Source organism: Triturus cristatus, chromosome 5_2, assembly GCF_964204655.1.
Source record: "Triturus cristatus chromosome 5_2, aTriCri1.1, whole genome shotgun sequence".
In the NCBI taxonomy this organism is placed as follows: Eukaryota; Metazoa; Chordata; class Amphibia; order Caudata; family Salamandridae; genus Triturus; species Triturus cristatus.
Window position 1 is genome coordinate 1,042,715,504 of NC_140588.1, and position 23,145 is coordinate 1,042,738,648.

General features: G+C 45.9%; 1 protein-coding gene across 3 annotated transcripts in view; it reads left to right on the top strand.

Moving 5' to 3' along the window:
- STARD8 (StAR related lipid transfer domain containing 8) overlaps nucleotides 1-23,145 on the top strand; it is a 644,863-nt gene that overhangs the window by 607,539 nt on the left and 14,179 nt on the right. For all 3 annotated transcript variants that reach the window (XM_085608321.1, XM_085608323.1, XM_085608324.1), the window contains 4 exons: nucleotides 11,838-11,901; nucleotides 14,916-16,204; nucleotides 18,866-19,039; nucleotides 22,225-22,384. In XM_085608321.1, the coding sequence (XP_085464447.1) occupies nucleotides 11,838-11,901; nucleotides 14,916-16,204; nucleotides 18,866-19,039; nucleotides 22,225-22,384 (1,687 nt within the window). The remainder of the gene's footprint in view (nucleotides 1-11,837; nucleotides 11,902-14,915; nucleotides 16,205-18,865; nucleotides 19,040-22,224; nucleotides 22,385-23,145) is intronic.

A 23,145-nucleotide genomic window follows, 5' to 3' on the forward strand; every position in this document is an offset into this window, starting at 1 on the left:
ATACTACACCCTCCCCCCCCCTCCTGTAGTAGAACAGAGATTCACGTTTTAATCTAGCCTGTGTTCAAAACCTTCCAGCGCTGCCGCGCACTCATGGGCAAGGGCTCAACACTGGGACAGTCAAGGCAACATATGGGTGAAGGACCTCTCAACATAGAGACAGTCAAGGCAACATATGGGTGAAGGGCCTCTCAACATAGAGACAGCCAAGGCAACATATGGGTGAAGGACCTCTCAACATAGAGACAGTCAAGGTAACATATGGGCCAAGGCTCTCTCAACATAGAGACAGTCAAGGTAACATATCTTCCAAGGCTCTCTCAACATAGGGACAGCCAAGGCAACATATGGGCCAAGGCTCTCACAACATAGGGGCAGCCAAGGCAACATATCTGCCAAGGCTCTCTCAACATAGAGACAGCAAAGGCAACATATCTGCCAAGGATCTCACAACATAGAGACAGCTGAGGCAACATATCTGCCAAGGCTCTCACAACATAGAGACAGCCAAGGCAACATATCTGCCAAGGCTCTCTCAACATAGAGACAGCCAAGGCGACATATCTGCCAAGGCTCTCTCAACATAGAGACAGCCAAGGCAACATATCTGCCAAGGCTCTCTCAACATAGGGACAGCCAAGGCAACATATCTGCCAAGGCTCTCTCAACATAGAGACAGCCAAGGCAACATATGGGCCAAGGCTCTCTCAACATAGGGACAGCCAAGGCAACATATCTGCCAAGGCTCTCTCAACATAGAGACAGCCAAGGCAACATATCTGCCAAGGCTCTCTCAACATAGAGACAGCCAAGGCAATATATGGGCCAAGGCTCTCTCAACATAGGGACAGCCAAGGCAGCATATGGGCCAAGGCTCTCTCAACATAGAGACAGCCAAGGCAACATATCTGCCAAGGCTCTCTCAACATAGGGACAGCCAAGGCAGCATATGGGTGAAGGCTCTCTCAACATAGGGACAGCCAAGGCAGCATATCTGCCAAGGATCTCTCAACATAGGGACAGCCAAGGCATCATATCTGCCAAGGCTCTCTCAACATAGAGACAGTCAAGGCAGCATATGGGTGAAGGCGCTCTCAACATAGAGACAGCCAAGGCAACATATCTGCCAAGGCTCTCTCAACATAGAGACAGCCAAGGCAACATATGGGCCAAGGCTCTCTCAACATAGGGACAGTCAAGGTAACATATGGGCGAAGGCTCTTTCAACATAGAGACAGTGAAGGCAACATATGGGTGAATGCTCTCTCAACATCGAGACGGTTAAGGCAACATATGGGTGCATGCTCTCTCAACATAGGGACAGCCAATGCAACATATGGGCCAAGGCTCTCTCAACATAGGGACAGCCAAGGCAACATATCTGCCAAGGCTCTCTCAACATAGAGACAGTCATGGCAGCATATGGGTGAAGGCGCTCTCAACATAGAGACAGCCAAGGCAACATATCTGCCAAGGCTCTCTCAACATAGGGACAGCCAAGGCAACATATCTGCCAAGGCTCTCTCAACATAGAGACAGCCAAGGCAACATATGGGCCAAGGCGCTCTCAACATAGAGACAGTCAAGGCAGCATATGGGTGAAGGCCCTCTCAACATAGAGACAGTCAAGGCAACATATGGGTGAAGGCTCTCTCAACATAGAGACAGTCAAGGCAACATATGGACAAAGGCTCTCTTGACATAGGGACAGCCAAGGCAACATGTGGGTGAATGCCCTCTCAACATAGAGACAGCCAAGGCAACATATGGGCCAAGGCTCTCTCAACATAGGGACAGCCAAGGCAACATATGGGCCAAGGCTCTCTCAACATAGGGACAGCCAAGGCAACATATCTGCCAAGGCTCTCTCAACATAGAGACAGCCAAGGCAACATATCTGCCAAGGCTCTCACAACATAGAGACAGCCAAGGCAACATATCTGCCAAGGCTCTCTCAACATAGAGACAGCCAAGGCGACATATCTGCCAAGGCTCTCTCAACACTGGGACAGTCAAGGCAACATATGGGTGAAGGACCTCTCAACATAGAGACAGTCAAGGCAACATATGGGTGAAGGGCCTCTCAACATAGAGACAGCCAAGGCAACATATGGGTGAAGGACCTCTCAACATAGAGACAGTCAAGGTAACATATGGGCCAAGGCTCTCTCAACATAGAGACAGTCAAGGTAACATATCTTCCAAGGCTCTCTCAACATAGGGACAGCCAAGGCAACATATGGGCCAAGGCTCTCACAACATAGGGGCAGCCAAGGCAACATATCTGCCAAGGCTCTCTCAACATAGAGACAGCAAAGGCAACATATCTGCCAAGGATCTCACAACATAGAGACAGCTGAGGCAACATATCTGCCAAGGCTCTCACAACATAGAGACAGCCAAGGCAACATATCTGCCAAGGCTCTCTCAACATAGAGACAGCCAAGGCGACATATCTGCCAAGGCTCTCTCAACATAGAGACAGCCAAGGCAACATATCTGCCAAGGCTCTCTCAACATAGGGACAGCCAAGGCAACATATCTGCCAAGGCTCTCTCAACATAGAGACAGCCAAGGCAACATATGGGCCAAGGCTCTCTCAACATAGGGACAGCCAAGGCAACATATCTGCCAAGGCTCTCTCAACATAGAGACAGCCAAGGCAACATATCTGCCAAGGCTCTCTCAACATAGAGACAGCCAAGGCAATATATGGGCCAAGGCTCTCTCAACATAGGGACAGCCAAGGCAGCATATGGGCCAAGGCTCTCTCAACATAGAGACAGCCAAGGCAACATATCTGCCAAGGCTCTCTCAACATAGGGACAGCCAAGGCAGCATATGGGTGAAGGCTCTCTCAACATAGGGACAGCCAAGGCAGCATATCTGCCAAGGATCTCTCAACATAGGGACAGCCAAGGCATCATATCTGCCAAGGCTCTCTCAACATAGAGACAGTCAAGGCAGCATATGGGTGAAGGCGCTCTCAACATAGAGACAGCCAAGGCAACATATCTGCCAAGGCTCTCTCAACATAGAGACAGCCAAGGCAACATATGGGCCAAGGCTCTCTCAACATAGGGACAGTCAAGGTAACATATGGGCGAAGGCTCTTTCAACATAGAGACAGTGAAGGCAACATATGGGTGAATGCTCTCTCAACATCGAGACGGTTAAGGCAACATATGGGTGCATGCTCTCTCAACATAGGGACAGCCAATGCAACATATGGGCCAAGGCTCTCTCAACATAGGGACAGCCAAGGCAACATATCTGCCAAGGCTCTCTCAACATAGAGACAGTCATGGCAGCATATGGGTGAAGGCGCTCTCAACATAGAGACAGCCAAGGCAACATATCTGCCAAGGCTCTCTCAACATAGGGACAGCCAAGGCAACATATCTGCCAAGGCTCTCTCAACATAGAGACAGCCAAGGCAACATATGGGCCAAGGCGCTCTCAACATAGAGACAGTCAAGGCAGCATATGGGTGAAGGCCCTCTCAACATAGAGACAGTCAAGGCAACATATGGGTGAAGGCTCTCTCAACATAGAGACAGTCAAGGCAACATATGAACAAAGGCTCTCTTGACATAGGGACAGCCAAGGCAACATGTGGGTGAATGCCCTCTCAACATAGAGACAGCCAAGGCAACATATGGGCCAAGGCTCTCTCAACATAGGGACAGCCAAGGCAACATATGGGCCAAGGCTCTCTCAACATAGGGACAGCCAAGGCAACATATCTGCCAAGGCTCTCTCAACATAGAGACAGCCAAGGCAACATATCTGCCAAGGCTCTCTCAACATAGAGACAGCCAAGGCAATATATGGGCCAAGGCTCTCTCAACATAGGGACAGCCAAGGCAGCATATGGGCCAAGGCTCTCTCAACATAGAGACAGCCAAGGCAACATATCTGCCAAGGCTCTCTCAACATAGAGACCGCCAAGGCAACATATCTGCCAAGGCTCTCTCAACATAGGGACAGCCAAGGCAGCATATGGGTGAAGGCTCTCTCAACATAGGGACAGCCAAGGCAGCATATCTGCCAAGGATCTCTCAACATAGGGACAGCCAAGGCAACATATCTGCCAAGGCTCTCTCAACATAGAGACAGTCAAGGCAGCATATGGGTGAAGGCGCTCTCAACATAGAGACAGCCAAGGCAACATATGGGCCAAGGCGCTCTCAACATAGAGACAGTCAAGGCAACATATGGACAAAGGCTCTCTTGACATGGGGACAGCCAAGGCAACATATGGGTGAATGCCCTCTCAACATAGAGACAGCCAAGGCAACATATGGGCCAAGGCACTCAACATAGGGACAGTCAAGGTAACATATGGGCGAAGGCTCTTTCAACATAGAGACAGTGAATGCAACATATGGGTGAATGCTCTCTCAACATCGAGACTGTTAAGGCAACATATGGGTGCATGCTCTCTCAACATAGGGACAGCCAATGCAGCATATGGGCCAAGGCTCTCTCAACATAGGGACAGCCAAGGCAACATATCTGCCAAGGCTCTCTCAACATAGAGACAGTCAAGGCAGCATATGGGTGAAGGCGCTCTCAACATAGAGACAGTCAAGGCAACATATGGGCGAAGGCTCTCTCAACATAGAGACAGTCAAGGCAACATATGGACAAAGGCTCTCTTGACATAGGGACAGCCAAGGCAACATATGGGTGAATGCCCTCTCAACATAGAGACAGCCAAGGCAACATATGGGCCAAGGCTCTCTTAACATAGGGACAGTCAAGGTAACATATGGGCGAATGCTCTTTCAACATAGAGACAGTGAAGGCAACATATGGGTGAAGGCTCTCTCAACATAGAGACAGTCAAGGCAACATATGGACAAAGGCTCTCTTGACATAGGGACAGCCAAGGCAACATGTGGGTGAATGCCCTCTCAACATAGAGACAGCCAAGGCAACATATGGGCCAAGGCTCTCTCAACATAGGGACAGCCAAGGCAACATATGGGCCAAGGCTCTCTCAACATAGGGACAGCCAAGGCAACATATCTGCCAAGGCTCTCTCAACATAGAGACAGCCAAGGCAACATATCTGCCAAGGCTCTCTCAACATAGAGACAGCCAAGGCAACATATCTGCCAAGGATCTCTCACGATAGGGACAGCCAAGGCAACATATGGGCCAAGGCTCTCTCAACATGGAGGCAGCCAAGGCAACAAATGGGCAAAGGCTCTCTCAACATAGAGACAGCCAAGGCAACATATGGGCGAAGGCTCTCTCAACATAGAGACAGCCAATGCATCATATGAATGAATGCTCTCTCAACATAGGGACAGCCAAGGCAACATATGTGCAAGCTCTCTCGATATAGAGGTAAGCAAGGCAGCATATGGGCAAATGCTCGCTATACATCAGGGTCTAGTTTGCGCTATATAAAACTTTTAAAATAAATAAAATACATAGGGACAGGCAAGGTAACATATGGGTGAATGCTCTTTAAACATACGGATAGGCAAGGTAACATATGGGTGAATGCTCTTTAAACATAGGGATAGGCAAGGTAACATATGGGTGAATGCTCTTCAAACACAGTGACAGGCACAGTAATGTATGGGGCTTTGGCAATGACGTATCACAGATATAGCCATAGTAGCATATGGGTCAGTTGTCATCAAACACAGGTACAGTAAATAAGGGGCAAATGTTGCTCAAAACTAGGGATCTGACCTTCATAGTCTCACTGTTGCTTCATACTTGTATCTCCCACACCCTTCTTCTCTTCTGTATCTGCTAGCATAGCATACCACACACGGAGCACGCGGTCGCACCATCTAGTGTTAACGGGGCCCTCTGTCACCTTACCATGATGTGAGATCCCCCAGGCAACTTTAACTGCATTAAACGATTTTTGCTGCCACTCTAAGATGGCCGCCAATATGTGTGATACCCGCTGCGACACACCATGTCCCATAGTCAATAACACAGGGTTGCCCCGGTGTGTGCCAGTCACCGACTCTTATTCCAGGAGAGCTGACTCAGTCTTCCATCCTAGCAGGACTAATGAAATGGCTTCTAATGCAGTGGTACTAATAATACCCATTATTCACGTGTCTGTGGACAGTTCCACTTGATTCAAATAGCAGGGGTGAATGCATCGGTTCCATCTGCCCCACTACACCCGGCCTCATTGCTCCAGTGTTGCTTCCCAGGGAGTAACGTTATTAAAAACTGATATGCATGGGAACGCCAAATTAATCCTGCTAATCCAGCCTAAGCCAAATGCCAAAGATATTTAATCACTCGTCCTCGGCATGCTATTAAGACACTGGCTGGGCGGCTGCCTTCACACTGAGTCTGTTATGATTGGACGATCTATTGGCAGCAGTTTCTCATCACTAATGCGGTGCCGGCCATTGTAGGATACTAAAATCTTCTCCATTGGAGTACGTAGGTTTACTTGTGCCTTTGGGGGGGGAGGGGGAGGGTGAGTCTATGGCCTGTCCCCAGCTCCATTTATCCAGGGCCTCCATGGCTCCACCACTAGAGCTGTTGTATGCTGCGTGTGGTTAGTGGCACCACAGAAACCAGCGTTGACAAAGCCAATAGGTCTTGTGTATGCAACAGGTATGGCTTTGTCAATGTGTTCTAGCCAGGTTGTACAACAGTGTGGCTGCTGTTCAGCAGGGCTAAATGTTAGTGGTGTAGAAGAGTGGAGTCTTGTAGGGTCTTGTAGAGTGTCATGGAGTGTCGTAGAGCAGAGTATCATCGAGCAAAGTTTTGTGGAGTGGAGTAGAATGGAGTGGTGTAGCATGGAGTAGAGAGGAAGGGCGTAGAGTGGAAGGGCGTGGAGTGGCGTAGAGAGGAGTAGAGGGGAGTAGTGTGTCATTGAGTAGAGTGGAGTGGCATAGATTGGAGTAGAGTGGCCTAAATTTAAGTGGCGTAAAAGGAAGTGGTGTAGAGTGTCAGAGTGGAGTGATGCAGAATGGAGTGGCATAGCGTAGAGTGGAATACATAGTCAGTGAGTGAAGTGACATAGTGTGGAGTGGAGTGGCATAGAGGGTAGTATGCATGATGTGGTAGCGTACTGTGATACAGACATCACTTTTTTAATTGAAATGACCATTACATTTGCATAGACCTACGGTTTTTACTGATAAAATTATACAGCACACAAATGATAATGTGTAGAAATGGTATCACGAAGTGTATTGATTTGGTTAGGTCATATTAAAATGTTTAATTCCAACACACTTCAGAAGTACAAACAAATGTGCTTCATTTGTGCTTTTCTAATTCTGATATATTCTAAAATATTTGCACAGTTCACTTACACATTTCAGTTTTGTTGTGTGCTAGGAAAAAGCCTTTCCTTTCACACCCCCAGATTGTCAGATAAATCCCCTCATTTTGAAGTCCGAGAAAGAACAGTAAAGAACCAGCTTCCATTGAAGACACAGCCTGCATTTTACCTCTGGCTTTAAATGCACAGCAAATGTGACAACACCAAAAGTTAAAGACCTCTTTACAGAAAGAGAGTACTCATGGAAGAATACAAGGAACAAGTCAGAGATCAGAGAGGTGGTAAACAGGCCCAGCTCCACGGGAGGGACAAAGACATGCTGGACAGCCTAAAACAAATATAGCCAGCAAATATAAAGCAAGCAACTGTGAGTTACAAAACACAAAGCCAATGGTAAGCAATAGGAAGAATGCATTCCTAGGTCAAATTTGAGAAAGTCCCCGAGATATCTTTAGCAACCAGAGAGCTGTGCTATGTGGTAGGCTTCGACGAAAAAAACAAGGCACTGCCACACACATTGATATGTCTAAATACCTTTCACTTCAAAGCAGTGATTGTTTGAATATGATGTTCTATGTATATGTGTATATATCTCTATCTCTCTATATATACTTACATATGTCTCAGACCTGACATGGTGCCACCCACCATATGACACACAACTCCAGCCCCTTCACACAGTATCCCCAGGACGTCAACGGCAGGCTAACAACATTTTGTTTTTATTGAATTTCTTTAAAGTGGAGGGACTAGGGGGAGCGTATAGTAGTGTCTTAAGCTTTGCTCAACATTAAGCATGGCCGCCTCCAAGCCCCCGCTCCCTCCTCGCACATGGTGATTTTCTGATGTAATAGATTTGCGCCCTCATGCCGGCTGCTGGAGATCCCGCGTAGAAACGTGGTGGCTCTAAAGAGAGTAAGTAAGAGAAATGCTTTTAAAGGACTTGTCGGGGAGACAATGTTGGACTCTGTAGTATTATCATTAGGGCTGGCTTTAGTGCTGCTGGCGCCCGGCACAAGAATCCTTTTTGGCTCATCCCATGACCTCCTTCGCCATGGATTCCCTCACGTCCACCCTGCAACAGTGTCCCCATCTCTCCATAGTGTCTCTCTCGCATGCATTTCATTTGTTTAATAGCGTTACTCATACCCATGTAGGGTGTCGGAGCATTTTACATCTCACACGCATTACACAGAGACAAAGATTCATACATGTGTAAATCAGTCTTTAGAAAATGTCACATAAGACAATAAGGGTTACAAAGTGTAGGAATCATGTGTCATCTGTTCTAGCAGGCAATACATTTTAAGAGTGTTTAGTCTGGAGAAGTACAAACCCAGGATTTAAAACGTATCACACAGTGGCTGGCTTTACTAATAAGAATGTATTTCTAACCACAAACCCTTTTTAGCAACATTAAAAGATAAAGAAAGAGTCTGGAAAAAACATAACGGTTTAACCTATGCCATACTGTTTGCACGCAGCCCTTTGATGACTGTTCATAGGGTACTGTGCTACATTAGGATTGTATTTTATGAACTGCAAGTAACAAAAGCATGTGTAGGATAAAAGCAGTAACCTACTGAGCTATCCACATAAAATATAATTCTGTGATCTGCATGGTACAGTTCCTTGCAGCAGGCATATTAACCTTCTGCGCTACCTCATGATGAGTCAAAACTTCCACTAGACAAAACTCTGATCTCTCTCCAGCAGGAACATTATTCAGCAGAGTCATTTTTGCATTTTAACTGTTGCCTGAAAACTGCTGACTCTGCAGCAGGTAAATGTAAATGCATAAGTTATTTCTACACGCAGCTCCCCAGAGGTCAGCACCAGGTGCGGCTGCACCGGTCGCACCTCCATAAAGCTGGCCCTGATAATCATGGACACTGGCATTTTACAACAAGGAAAGACCAAATTATGCAGTATGGGTAGGCAAATTATGTGGTGTAGTGCGGCACATTTTCTGATGGTATTACTTTGTCATTTTGACACGTTAACACTGGACACAGGTTTTACCTCATTAGTTCCAGTACCAGAGTTTCCACCTAATTACTGCAAAAGATCTGTTCGAATGGCGGGGTTTACACTGGCTTCCATGGAGGGTGGTGTTCAAGAACATGTATGTTCCCTTGTGGGGGTCGGGGATGGGGGCAGCGGTTAATTTACAAAGCTCGACCGCTATAAGATTGTATCTGTGTAGGTGTTCATGAACCTTCAAACGATTCCCGGCCTAGTTGGTGCACAAAACTTTAGTTTGAGCAATGCTGAAGTGTGCAGTTAGGTTTGAAACACCCCCGGGCAAACACATTGTCATGGGATGTGGATGAGGTGACTTCACAAGCAGACTCGTTTCATGTGGAGAAGAAAAGAAAACAAGCATTGGCAATGCCAATAAGTCTCGCATTTGCGTGAGTTAGAGCTATTTGCCTTATAAATGACTGTCTTTCACACATGTTTTGGTTTGAAGTGGAGTACATGTATGCAGTGTGCAGTGGATTAGATTAGAATTGTTAGTTGTGGAATTGTGTGGTATGGAGGGGATTGCTGTAGTGGGATTATGTCTACGTTTCCCTCAACCATAACCATGCGTGCAGCAAACATCGTGCAAATTGTACATGCTTCCCCTGCCACCCTGTGACAGAAAGAATGAATTGTGTTCTGCCCTAAGGAGCATGCAGAAGGGGGTAACGCTGCGTGCCCTGCAAGTACACACAGGGCGACACGAACAAAGGGAGACACTCACAGGAAGGCACTGGGGAGAGCCCGATTTGGGGAGAAAACATTGCAAGTACTCACTGGAAGACACTGGAAAGACGTAAAGAAAGGGAGCAAGTCATAGGAAGACACTGGGAAGAGACTGACATTGAGAGACAGACAGCATCACAAGTATACACAGAAAGGCACTGGGAAGCCAGACATGTGGAGATGCAGTAACAGGAACACACAGGAAGACACTCGGAAGATATAAACAAAGAGACATTCACAGGAACACACTGGAGAGAGACCAGCATGGGGGTACCCCTTCACAAATATACACAGGAAGACACCTGGAAGACACAGGCATGGGGAGACACAGTTACAAGTACACACAGGAAGAAACATTGATGACAAACAAAGAGACACAGTCACAGGAAGACACTGGGGAGAGACTGACATAGGGAGACACTGTCACCAGTATGCATAGGAAGACATACACATTGGGAGACACTTGTCCCATGTATACACAGAAAGACACTTGGAAGACACAGGCATGGGGAAATGCAGTTACAAGTACACACAGGAAGACACTCGGAAGACATAAACAAAGGGAAACAGTCACAGGAACAGACTGTGGAGGGGCTGGCCTGGGAAGACAGACACCACCACAAGTCTACACAGGAAGACACTGTGGAGAGACCGACATGGGAAGACACAGTCACAAGTAGATACATGAAGACACTAGCGAGACAGCTAGAGGAAGACAAGGGGTAGAAACAGACATGGGGAGACACAGTCAAAGGAAGATACAGGATAGGGCCAACCACTGTGAGATACAGGAAGACATGCAGGAAACAAAGACACCGGGAACATTGGCCATTTAGATACTACAGGGATCAGACAGTTGGAGGTGCCGGAAAAAATACTTAAGCAGTCCTTAATTTGTGCCTGTGTTTGCCTGTGCTCAGCTCTGGTACTTATTTTTAAACACCAGCACTTATGAGACTATACCACAAGATGATACTCTCTGCCTATGTATGAGCAATGCCGGCCAGAATGTTTAACAATTCAATATACTAAAACACACACAGAACCAGAACTTCAGGCCTTCCCTAAATCTTGAGGTGACCTGGATCTGTCCAAAATATCACACTTGTTCTGGTGTGATTATGATTAATAAGCAATGTTGACATTAGCACTTGGCAGTAGTGGTAGGAATTGTGGGTGCAAAACCTTCGCCCCTGGTACTTTATATTTTTACAAATTAAGCACTGGACTCGTGGGAACTTTGGGGACCAGAACATGGGCAGGGATCAGGAGGCTCAGACATAAGGAGAAACGGGGAGACACGGATCTTGGGTGAACGTAGACACTGGTTCACTCATCAACATAGGAATGCATTGGTACACTCAAATACATCAGCTAAGGTATACACAGGATGTCTGCAACATGTGATGACACAGGGCGAACAGGTATTGAGGAAGCACTCCGAGAGATGAACTCAGTGACACACAGTGTGATGGTGGGACACTTGGAGACATGGGAAGATGCAGTGACACAGTCACACTCAGGCATACAGAAAGGCAGACATACACAACGAGCTGGTAGGAGGTGCAGCGCTACACAGAAGCTACACTTCACAAAACAAATCCATGGCATACAGGTTAGCACACAACCAAGTGGCAGCGCACCCCCAGAAGGCTGTGTTGTAACACCATAGCAATCGCTATGCTGAGTAACAAAACATGGTGTACCCGTTTGACTTTGTTTTTCCTGCAAAGAGTTTGTAATGTGATTGCCCCCTGTAGATACTTGTTCCAGCTCTAACCTTTCTCCGCTTCTCTTCCAGGAGGCTGATGACCCTCAACTCCTGCGCCTCCATGAAGCTGGAAGTCCACTTTCAGCATAAGCAGGTAGGCACGGCATAGGGGGCGGCTTCACTGCGGGCACGGTGTGGGCACCAGGTCATAAAAGTTGTGATCTGTCCAGCAAAAGCAAATATTGGATAGAGAATATGCCCTCAGCTGAAGTATGGAAAGTAGTTGTGGAGACAACAGATTTTGTGGGTGCTTGTGTATTGCAGAAGCAACAGCCTATTGTCTCCAACACATTAAAACATATGCACACCGCAGGCTTTGGGTCAGCCCCATGCTCTTGTTTGGATGGCTTTCTTTTCTATTGCATTTCCCAGATACAATATGCAGTAGTTGTCTTACCTGTTCTGTGTTTGTACTCTTCTGGAGCAAATATCTTCTTTGCATGTTCTGATTGGACGACTCGTATCTTTCCACTGCTTACATTGAGGGAACTACTTTCTTTCTTTTCGCACTCCATGAGACTGCATTTGTTTTCTTGCACCCTCCCTCTACCTTGTGTGTTGCTTCCCACTGCACATCCTTGAACCTTCCTCGCTTTTCGAGTTACTGTCACAGGTCTCCGCGTCACTCACTGACCTGGCTCAGTAGCATTTCTTCTCTATAGTATTCTGATTGAATGACTTGTATCCTTGCATTACCTACATTCAGGGAACAACTTCTTTCCCCTCCTTCATAATCTAAAGCCCATTTTCTGGTTCTCCAGCGCCGCGAGCTCATACAAATGCAATAGCGCTATGCAAATATGATTACTCAAATAAAAAAACTGAAGTACAAAATATTGTCATTTTCAACGCCAAGAGCTCTAACTTTCACAAACGTGAGACCAATTGCATTGCTCGTCAAACTCATCCTGGTACTATTTTTCATAGAAATGTACAGTACGATAAAATTCCATTCCCATTGTAGAAATTTTTTGTTATTTATCAAAAACACAAATAAGTTACTGATTGTGTGGTCTGTCATCTTTTACCTCTGGCTTATAGTACTCTCATCAAGCTATGAAGACGAGGAAAACCTATAAATATCAGAAATAACACCCACTTGAGCAAAGAGAAACTCTAAGAACAACTTAAAACTGCAGCAAAGCACCAGATATGTGAGGGCCCTAACCTAGTGCCCTTATCCGGGGGTGCTGTCGGCAGGCAATGCGTCGCTGCAGCCAGGCCCCAGGTTCAGGAGCTTTGAGGGAAGAGGGCGGTGTGAGAAGGCTACATACATGAGGGTGCTGCCTGCTCTAATCTCTCTATTGATGTCAGAGGATGGAGACTTCCTGTACATTACCCCAATGCAGTACACTATCAGAACCGTGGCATCTAAGGGTAAATGCCGAACACATTTTCTAGCATGCAAGTACCACACGCAGCCAGAAAACTCAGGTATGCCAGGTACTCTCAAAGCCATTCCTAGCCGGGGGATCGGAGACTTCTCTCTTATTGTCACGTAGGCACGGGCTCACAGATGCTCACAGCAGCTCACAGCAGCCCTTTCATTGCCACTCAGCTCTTGGGAGATCAGATAAGGTCCACTCCCAGATGCTATCAGCGAGGGGACCAGAGCGGGCTCTGTCACATCATCTCAGACCATGGGGACCAGTGAAGATGTTTGCGGCTCCTCAGAGACGTAGGCTTGAGAAGGTTCTCCGCCATCGGCTAAGAGCAGGGAGCCACAAAGGCCCCTACGCAACCATTAAAGGCCCTGTAAATCATTTCACGCCTCTGAAGGAGGTAGAATCAGTGTTGCACCACATCTTTTGTGCATTGCATGAAGGCTTTTTATAATGGGCTGGCAGGGTGCTCAGGGGGTCTGATCGCCTATAGTCCATCCCTGACTATCTTTCTAGAGGGTTCCTCTCTCTGTGTTTATCAGGTGCCTAAAGTCATGCTTCCTGAACCTACAGTTTGAGCATCAGATAAGGTGTGCAGGGCTGGATATCTGCTCCCCGAAGGCTTGATGCTAGCTCTCCGTTTAACCGTGGAACGGACTACCTGAGAACTCACCTGCTGCTTTGTGTCAAGGGACACTAATGGCGGTAAGGCAGTACTCCTACCAGACCCCTCAGTATATGCTCACGCGTTTCTTCTCCGAACATGGTTCTGCACCTGTGCCTCTCACTTTCCCCACCCCAGGCATTAGCTCTTTGTTCCAGCCTCAATACTCTGTAATAAGCAAACACTTGAAGGACGGTCTCTTTCTAAGCCTTGCACCTTCACCGGTGCCTGGCCAGTCTGCTGTAGGTGCATGCTCCCCTTGGGCATGTGGAGTGGTGGTCTGTCGTAAGCAGCTCACCGACACACTACTAGTCATACAGACCACCCATAAAGCGCACACCTGCAGCTATACATCCACTCGTAACCTTTGACATTTTGGCCTAAAGCACGTTTTGCCTCTTGTAATGTTCACAATTGCAAGACAGATGAGTGTGCATAAAAGTTAGAAATGTTTTGGGGGTTCAAGGCTTAAGTGTGTGGCTGGTTTGTAGAATGCTGACATGCTGGCCTTTGTTTATGCTGAAATGCAGGTCTTTGTAAATGCTTAAATGTAGATCTTTGTTTATGCTGAAATGCGGGTCTTTGTTCTGAGTGAGCATCTGTGCGAGTTAATGTGCTTTGTTAACATGCTCGTCAGCTCCTCTGGGGGCACATTTATGCTAGCAGGGTGTCATGATGTGGGAGTACTATGCAATCAACAAGGTAGTTTTGGTGTCCAAAGGACTGTGCTTACTGTGATGTCCTGAAAGTGCTTCTCTTATGTCATAATAGTGATCACTGTACTGCGTTGATGTTGTAACTGTGCAAAAATAACATTGTAGCGACTGGAGAAATGTGTTGAAACACATTCTCACACCGTATTCTCCACTATTCACCCCAAAAATAATAATGAGGTGCAAGATCATGGCGGCTACCTTGCACAAACTGTATTTGTACTAGAGTATTTTGCAACTAGGAAGGTGGCTTTGGAGAACAACAGGTCTGGAGGCCAAGCTTTGCTTCATGGATCCACCAGTTGTTGCGCTGTCACTTACCCGTCTTTCTCCTTTTTCTCTATTTTAGAATGATGATTCTGGGGACGAGGACCTGTGCGCCATCAGTGACCGCTGGGCCTTCCAGCCGGACAGCAGGCGGTGGTCCAGGTTGGGCTCTGCTGACCTCCTTGGTCACAGCCCCGAGATCTTAAACCGAAGAATTAAAAACACCTCAAGCCGAGACAGCATCCTCACCGATCTCAGCCTGGACCTGGAGGCATCCTCCTTGCACAGTAACACCAGCTCGGCCAGCGCTCAGAGCAGCACCTTGGCCATCGTGATCACCCCGCCGGATGAGCCGAGCCACAATGAATTTCCGACAATCACGCCAGCCCAGAAAAGCTTAAGTGACCAATCCATTGCCTATTTACCTCAACCTGAATGTGGCGCAAAGCTAAAGAAGTCTAGCTTGCGCAGGTCAATGTCAAGGTTGAGTGGAAGGAAGAAGAAAGACAAGTCTAAAAAGGTCAGCGGTGAACCACCATCCCCACCAGGCCTGGGCTGTACCAAAACACATGATAGCTCTACATGGCAGTCACAAAACGATCACAAGAGAGGACTTTTATTGGCCAATGGCAATAAACATTTTCTTTATCCAGAGTACAGCACAAAGATGAAGTCCAAGTCCTTGGGTAGAATAAAGCCAGGGGATGGGATAGCATGTAATGGACATGTGGGTGAACATGGTGCTTATGGCAAGGCAGCCAGGTGGCAGGCGGAATCTTGTCGTCGACCCAGCTGCCCCCCAAACAGCCTTATTTACATTCCTAGTGATCACAAGCCAGGAACCTTCCCCAGATCTCTCTCCATTGGAAGCATGTGCCCGGCGGCCCGGGAGCACTTGAGTACTTGGATATCCGAAAGTAAATCCTTGGAAGCTTCCGAATGCAGTAGTATAGATTCGCAGTGCTTCGAATACCGGAAAGGGCTCAGCTCCTGCAGCTCCTCAGGGAGCAGGACCAGTATTTATGACAATGTGCCCACCTCCTTCGATGCCACCGCTGACCCGTTTGACGTGAATAAGAGCGTGGACTTTGAGCATCTCGACGCCATTCTCCAGCATGTCCACAGCGTACAGCAGAAGGTGGAGACCTGGTCCAAAGCTCTGTGTGAAGACCAGGACCCCGAAGAGGACTTTGAAGAAGAGGCCACCTTCGCCTCCAATCATGTGAACTTCGAAGAACAGTCCATGTCTGACTTGTGCACCTCCGCCAGTGACTTCGAAAGCACAGGCAACTCCTTAAATGACACAGAGGACAATGAACTAAGGGAGAGGAGTGATTCGGGCGTTGGAGCTTCCCTGACGCGACGGCGGAGGTGGGTACCTGTCTTGTGTTGGTGCCCATTGCAGATTGTGCGGTTAAACTAGTGCTGGATGCTGGGGGGAGCCCTGTAGAAGTCTCATTGTCTGTGATGTTGAATTTTGTTACAAGCATTTATATCCGGGGTGTAGCTTTCATTAGTGCAGTTGGTGCAGTGGCACCAGAGCCCAAGGATCTGAGGGGCCCAGTGCACACCAATTCTGGCTTTGCTTGCCATCCAACAGGAGATGGTGAGGCCATCTTCAGTGCCTGCACTGTTTCTGCGCCACTGATTTGTATTGCTCATTTCTACCACTTGTATGGATGTGCGGCGCTTTCTCGATGCGCTGTCTGGGACTGGGGTTACCACTGAGCAGTGGTAGATGTCTGTGGACCTTGGATTGGTTGCGTTTCGTGCTGAGGGTGCTTCCTATTGGGCAGTGGCTGTTGGTTATTGTTTGTTGATGGCCTACACTGAAGAGTGACCGGCCAGAACTCTAAAGGGTCTGCCTTAGAGGAGATGTACTTATGTGTAAGGACGCTTGTGCTTTGCCATTTACTTGTCCCGCTGGGGTGCATGGTTGGCCATTGCCCTGCTTGGTGCGGCTGTTCGATTTGGAGTCACTGCGGCTTTAGTGCAGCGCTGTGTGCATATATTTGTGCTGTATGCAACTTATTTTGAATAGATGCCCTGGGTATTGGTGAGAAGATATGATGTGGAATATTGCCATAAAGTAGTTTTGATGTTTGCGAAAAAGCAGCCTGAAATTACAAGTTGCGGGGGCTTTGCGCGCTGAGGTTTGAGGTAAAAAAAATATTGCAGTCCAAATGCTGGTGGTTTGGGCGTATAATCCAGAACGTTCTTGCACGTTTCACTACAACCTTCTCTACACCGGGACCATAATTATAATCTGGTACTTCAGCTTTGGTCACCTTTAGGAAGCCGCCTAGAATCCCCATAAGGTCACACCTGGTGCGGGCCAAGGAATTATGGTACTTGTAGTTTCCAAGCGCAGTCGTTCCAATAATCCCCAGTCTGGCCGATTACTTTATTGGGTGCTCAACTATCCGGGCCCCTGGGCGTCTTCAAAAATGAAACCTCCTTATGAGAAGTGAGAGAGATTGTGTTAATTTAAGTTGCACCCCCCCCCCCCCCACTCCTATAAATGTATATGTCTACTAAGCCTTAATGCCAGATTCTATGAAATGAACAGACTGAAAATGGAATTTTAATGACTTCATTATTGCAAATGTACAGAGGCACATACGATGACCAATTCATCTATATAAAGACATTAAATTATGGAAAACCTACAATTGTGATACGTTAGATGAGTACGTTAGACACCTTCTGTGTTAACAGACCCAGTGATTTTGCTTGTGAATTTAACCTCATCAGAGGTTCGGACCAGCTGCCACAGAAAGAATGTGATGACGACTATGGCAGGCAGAGGGGTGCTGACATGTGAATTAATATGGAGAATAAAGAGATAACCGTGGAATGTGCTGCTCCAAATATGAGCCAGTCACCAACATAAACATAAGCCTGCTATTTCAGCAAACCATAACCAACAGCTCGCTTAGCTAATACATCATTTATGTCTGGAAAAAAAAAATTGGATAAAAATGTGCTTCACAAACATACCAAGACAATGAGTCAAACAAGAGTGTAAATTAATGTATAATGATTACAAGATGTAGGTGGAACGTCACCCATGCTTGTAGGTATTATGTGTTAAGGGTGCTTCGTCTCAAGAAACAAAGCTACAGACGGACTCCTTTTTCACAGCGTGTAGTAACCAAAGTTGCAGCGCTGCACCATAGCTAGTAAAATATGGTGGTGTTGCTCTGTCCTCTAGTGCATGTTAGCCTGCCTTGCACCACTGCACACCATAGTGCAGGGGTGTGTGCAGGATGTCAAGCATTTTTGTAATGCCAACCTGGAGCGAAGTGTTAGAAATTCCACCCCGTAACCTCAACATTTGAAATGTACCAAAATTGTGTGTGGGGGTGAGGGGTGTCATATTAAAACAATTGTGTTACTACTCAAAGGAACCTTTAAAAATAATAATCTTATACTAAAAAAAAATGGAGGAGGAAACAATAAGGTTCTAAACCGAGGCTTGCAAAATGCATGGAGCGCTTTGTTGCAGGTTCATGCCTCATTGTGCTATATTAGGACGGTGACTTATGAACTCCAAGTAACAAAAGAATCTCTGTGACAAAAGTAGTACCTCACTGAGCTATTTACATAAAATACAAATTTTTGACCTGTATGTTACATGTGCTTTACAGCTGAGTTTAAACTTCTATGCTACTTTATCACTCGTCAAAACTGACTAGACAAATCACAGATTTCTCCATCAGAGAGATATAACACACACTGATTAGAGAGATCATCACCCACTCCTCGCAGGTGTGGAGCATCAACCCCAGCTCAGATACAGAACACCACACACAGTGTTGGCATTCTTGATGTCAGCATTCATTCCAGTGACCAATCACAGCCCTGTACCTAGTCAGTGGGGCGGGACCTTTACATGTCATTATCTTCGTTATGGAAAGCAATGTGAAAGATGGCCAAATACTATCTGGCTACATGATGGGGCTGCCCGTACTAGTACAATGGTTCTTATCTGTCAACATGTCTATTTTTGTCTCGTTTCTCCTCCGGCAGGGGATGGCGCTGGCACAGCTTCCAAAACTCGCATCGGCCAAGCTTAAACTCCGCCTCCTTGGAGATCAACCGCCAGTCGGCGGCCCAGCTAAACCTGCTTCAGAAGTTCTCGCTGCTGCGCCTGACGGCCATCATGGAGAAATACTCTGTCCCAAACAAGAACGGCTGGGTGTGGTGAGTGTCCGATCGAAGTTTGACCAAGGCTGGGACTGCTGGGGTCATCACAATGATGGAGGGGTAGTTGAGAGGAGGAAAGTGTCTGAAAATACCTATTCCAAAACATGAATAACTCTCCATAATCATCAAATTGCCAGTACACGCAACACTCTAATTGGAATCTTGTTCTCTCTGGGTTTTAAGTAAACAGAGAATTGTCCCATAAACCTCACTGCACTGCATTTTTAGGGCAAACCTTGGGATATTAGCTCTTTCGTCCCGAAACTGCTCTTGGTGCTATTCCTGTGTGCTCCAAGGGGTCAAGTGCGTAGACATTGAAAACAAATCTATTTACCTTTTTAAACAAAAAAATGACAACAAACTTACAACAATTAAACAATTACAGACTTGCAAAGTGTGCCAGAAGGTAACTAAATTCCTTAAAACTTTTCCTATGCCTCAAAGTCCATAGTGAAATGAGGGAGTAAATCCGAAACTGAATGTCGGTCATCTACCCAAGCTGGGCTGAGTTGCTATCACTAGTCTCACCCCTTGTTTGCTGATCACCACTTACCGAATGGTATAGCATGACACCCAAACCACACTACAACTATACTTTCCTAATACTGTGCGTTCCTGCATTTTCCCAGCCCTGACGCACAATGTGCTGCCTAGCGCCAACGCAAGCACTCATGCACCATGGTGCAAGGGTGACTGCATTGACAGCTGGATTGTTTTTGTGCTGGAATGGGCCCCTTCTTACACAAAAGCAAACCCCTGAGGCATTTTCCTCTTTCTTTGTGTGCGGCATTATGCAGCACACAGAGAAAGGAAAATACAAAGAGAAATGAACATATTTCTGCTTGTTACGCATCATTTGGGGAGGCGTAACAGTTTTGGTGCAGTTCCAGATCGCCTACTTTCGGCAAATCTGAGAATGTGTCAAGATCCATTGGTGGATGCATGGGAACACCCACGCTTCACCCATGGAACGCCTCAGTGGGGAAGAGTATGGCAGTGCAGCGATTTGCGCTGCTTTGCGTTACTCTGGATTTATCAAGCTGCTCAAGGCCACGCAAGGTGGCTTTTCGTGCAATTAGTAGGTGCGTCACACTTTTACCCCATTGCGTGGTGCAAAAGCGACGCAACTACATGATAAATATGGCCATACGTTTGTCCTTTATGTTTGGCCAAATAGACACTCCTTTGAAACAGTGTTATATAACTCGTAGACAGTAAAGAAGGACTGGTATATTGGGAGCCAGAAATAGGCAACGGACTGTGGCATCAACAACTAACACAGACATAAAGAACAGATCTGCCCAAGAAATATTAGTATAGAAGAAACAACTGCCCTCGATCTAGTTTTATAGGTATGCCAGTATTCAACCAGAAGTGATGGTAGCCATTGATTGGCTCAACAGGGATGTCTGTTCACCAACTCTGAAAAAGGATAGCACTGCTGTAGGATTTGCATCTGCAGCTGACCCATTTGTTTCACACATATTCCTGTCTAGTTTTGCGACAGAAACACAAAACCGTTATCTGTTTCCTACTGCAAGCCCGATGGCGGTGATGATACTATGAAAATGAAGGACAGGGGGACAGAGCGGGATCGGAAGAGGTGAACCCTTTGCCCATAAACACTTTAAAGACTAATCCCAGAGAATTATTGTAGTTTACACCACAAAGAATACTGCGACTTGTAGGAACGTACTTTAATGGGAACATTGAAACTGTAAGTACAAGCGTGCTTAGTAATTGGTCGCAAGCGCAGCATAGAGTCTCTGCAAATGTCTTATTGTTTATGGAACAATATTCAAGGCATGTAGGAGCTGTTCAGCAGAGATCCTAGATAAAGTTATGACCAACGTCATATGTGGACCAACTAGATGGATAGTTCATTGACACGCAGCCACACAGATACAGAAATACTTAGGTCGATGATATACTGCTGTGTCGAACCACGATATTTACTCTTTGGATGCGGACTGCAGGTCTTGAGGGTTGGGGACAGGGAGGATTCTAGTAAAGGGAGGCATTGCAGCCTCATTGTCTACATTCAGATGTTTCACCTGCGAATATAGGGAACCCGCAGTGCTGCATGTTTTGAAGACATAGTTGAAAAGTTACAAAAGTTTGATAGTTAAACCATTAAAACAGGTATCTATGGTATTTATAAAAGCTGAGATTGATTTAAAAAATAAATGCTTAAATCTTTGTTTGCAAGTTCCATAACTAAGCATTTATCTGTTGGAAAGTGAAAAAATCTAATTATGTAAAATAAGAAGTAAATGTCGATTAAAATTTACACATTTAAAGGCATTTTTAAACTGTTGGGTTTATCTTTTTATTTAGTTATGGAGTTTTTAAAAATGTGGCATTATTTGTTCAAAGCTTTTTAAAATGAAGCCGGTTATTAAAAGTGTAGAAATGTATGCTGGATATTTATAAACATACTTTTGTGGACAGGGGAATGTGTGAAATATTCTTTTTGCATGACAATTGTCCCAAACATGTAAATGTTTGGGACAATATTTCCCACCTTCAGGAATATTTAAATTCTTACAGTAGGGAGTGCTTGGAGAGGCATGGAGGACAGGTCATGGTGTAATACAGCTGCTGGCCCTTTAGGTTCCCATCTAGCTGTTTATTATTCAGAATATTAGGAACTGGCTTTCTAGTTTGATACAAAATATATATAGAAATGGATTTCTTTCCTTCCATAGCCCACATTTCTATACTAATTACTGTTCAATGATAGTACTTGCTTTCCTTATTCACTGTGTGCAACCGGTGGGTCCATGAAATTTTTCAAGATGCCAATAAAATTGTTTTTTTATATGCACCCGTTAATCTGCTGGCTGGCACATCAGAAACCACCAGTAGGGGTATAGAGCCAGACGCGTCTGACTGAACCTCCGTCTAACCGGCCTCATGGAGGCTGATTGTCAGCGAATACACATAAGATCAATTTAAAGCTAGCATGGTGTAGGGGACTTCGCTAGGCTAAGGAAATGTCTTAGAGAATGGTTCTTGATATATCTGTGGTCAACACCCACTTTTTTTATTTTAAACAAACATGATGGCTGTTCATGTAAGTAGAATTGTCTATCTCAAGTAGTAGAGTAGATTGTTTCATTAGCCTTTTGAATGTGTCTGAAATTAAGTGTTTCATTCCCATTTATCTACCCCCAATACAGGACAGTCCCCAAATTCATGAAGCGAAGCAAAGTGCCTGACTACACAGGGAAGACCGTTTTCGGAGTTCCACCAATCGTCAATGTGCAGAGGACCGGGCAGCCTTTACCGCAGAGCATCCAGCAGGCCATGCGGTACATCCGCAGCCAGTGTCTCGACCAGGTGGGTGTAATGGTGGAGCAAGCTGATGCTGTCAGAGCTCTAAGCAGAAGTCTGACTGTGCCCAGCAATGTGGACGTACATCGCTTCCATTAGAGCACTACTCATAGCGAGGCAATCACACCAGACCACAGAGTGGGTTACACACCCTCTAAGTGGATGTGAAGTGACCCAATTCTATGTAAAGTTCACATCATATCTTGTTTATGATGTATTGTGTGCGTGTGTATATATATATACTAACTATAACTACCTACTGGCAACCGCCAGTAGGTAATATATGTATATGTGTATATATATATATATATATATATATATATATATATATAAGGTAAAGCTCCAACTTTCTCTGAAAGCTTCTGGTTACACAAAACTTCCAAGCAGGAGACGCACACCCATTCCTTGGTGCTATTTTAGTTTATTAAATGCAATGCCACCATATATATACATATATGTATGTATTCAGAAAGTGTGAACCTAGTTGGCATACAGGGGACTATTGTCGATAAGTATACTGTATGATTCAGTCACGTACATTTAGAAGTATTAGCATCAAGGGGTGATGCGAGAGTCTCTTTTGACAGGATTAGATAGAATCCTTATTAGAATTATATAATGTTTAAAAATGTGCCTTTAGTTCTTATATGAAATCTAGGGCTTACTGGATGTAGTTTGGCCCAACCTATAGAACATTTCACTTTTGCGTTTATAGATTAATTTCTAGATGGCTGATTTCATGTATAGTTGTTTTATTTCTAGATTAC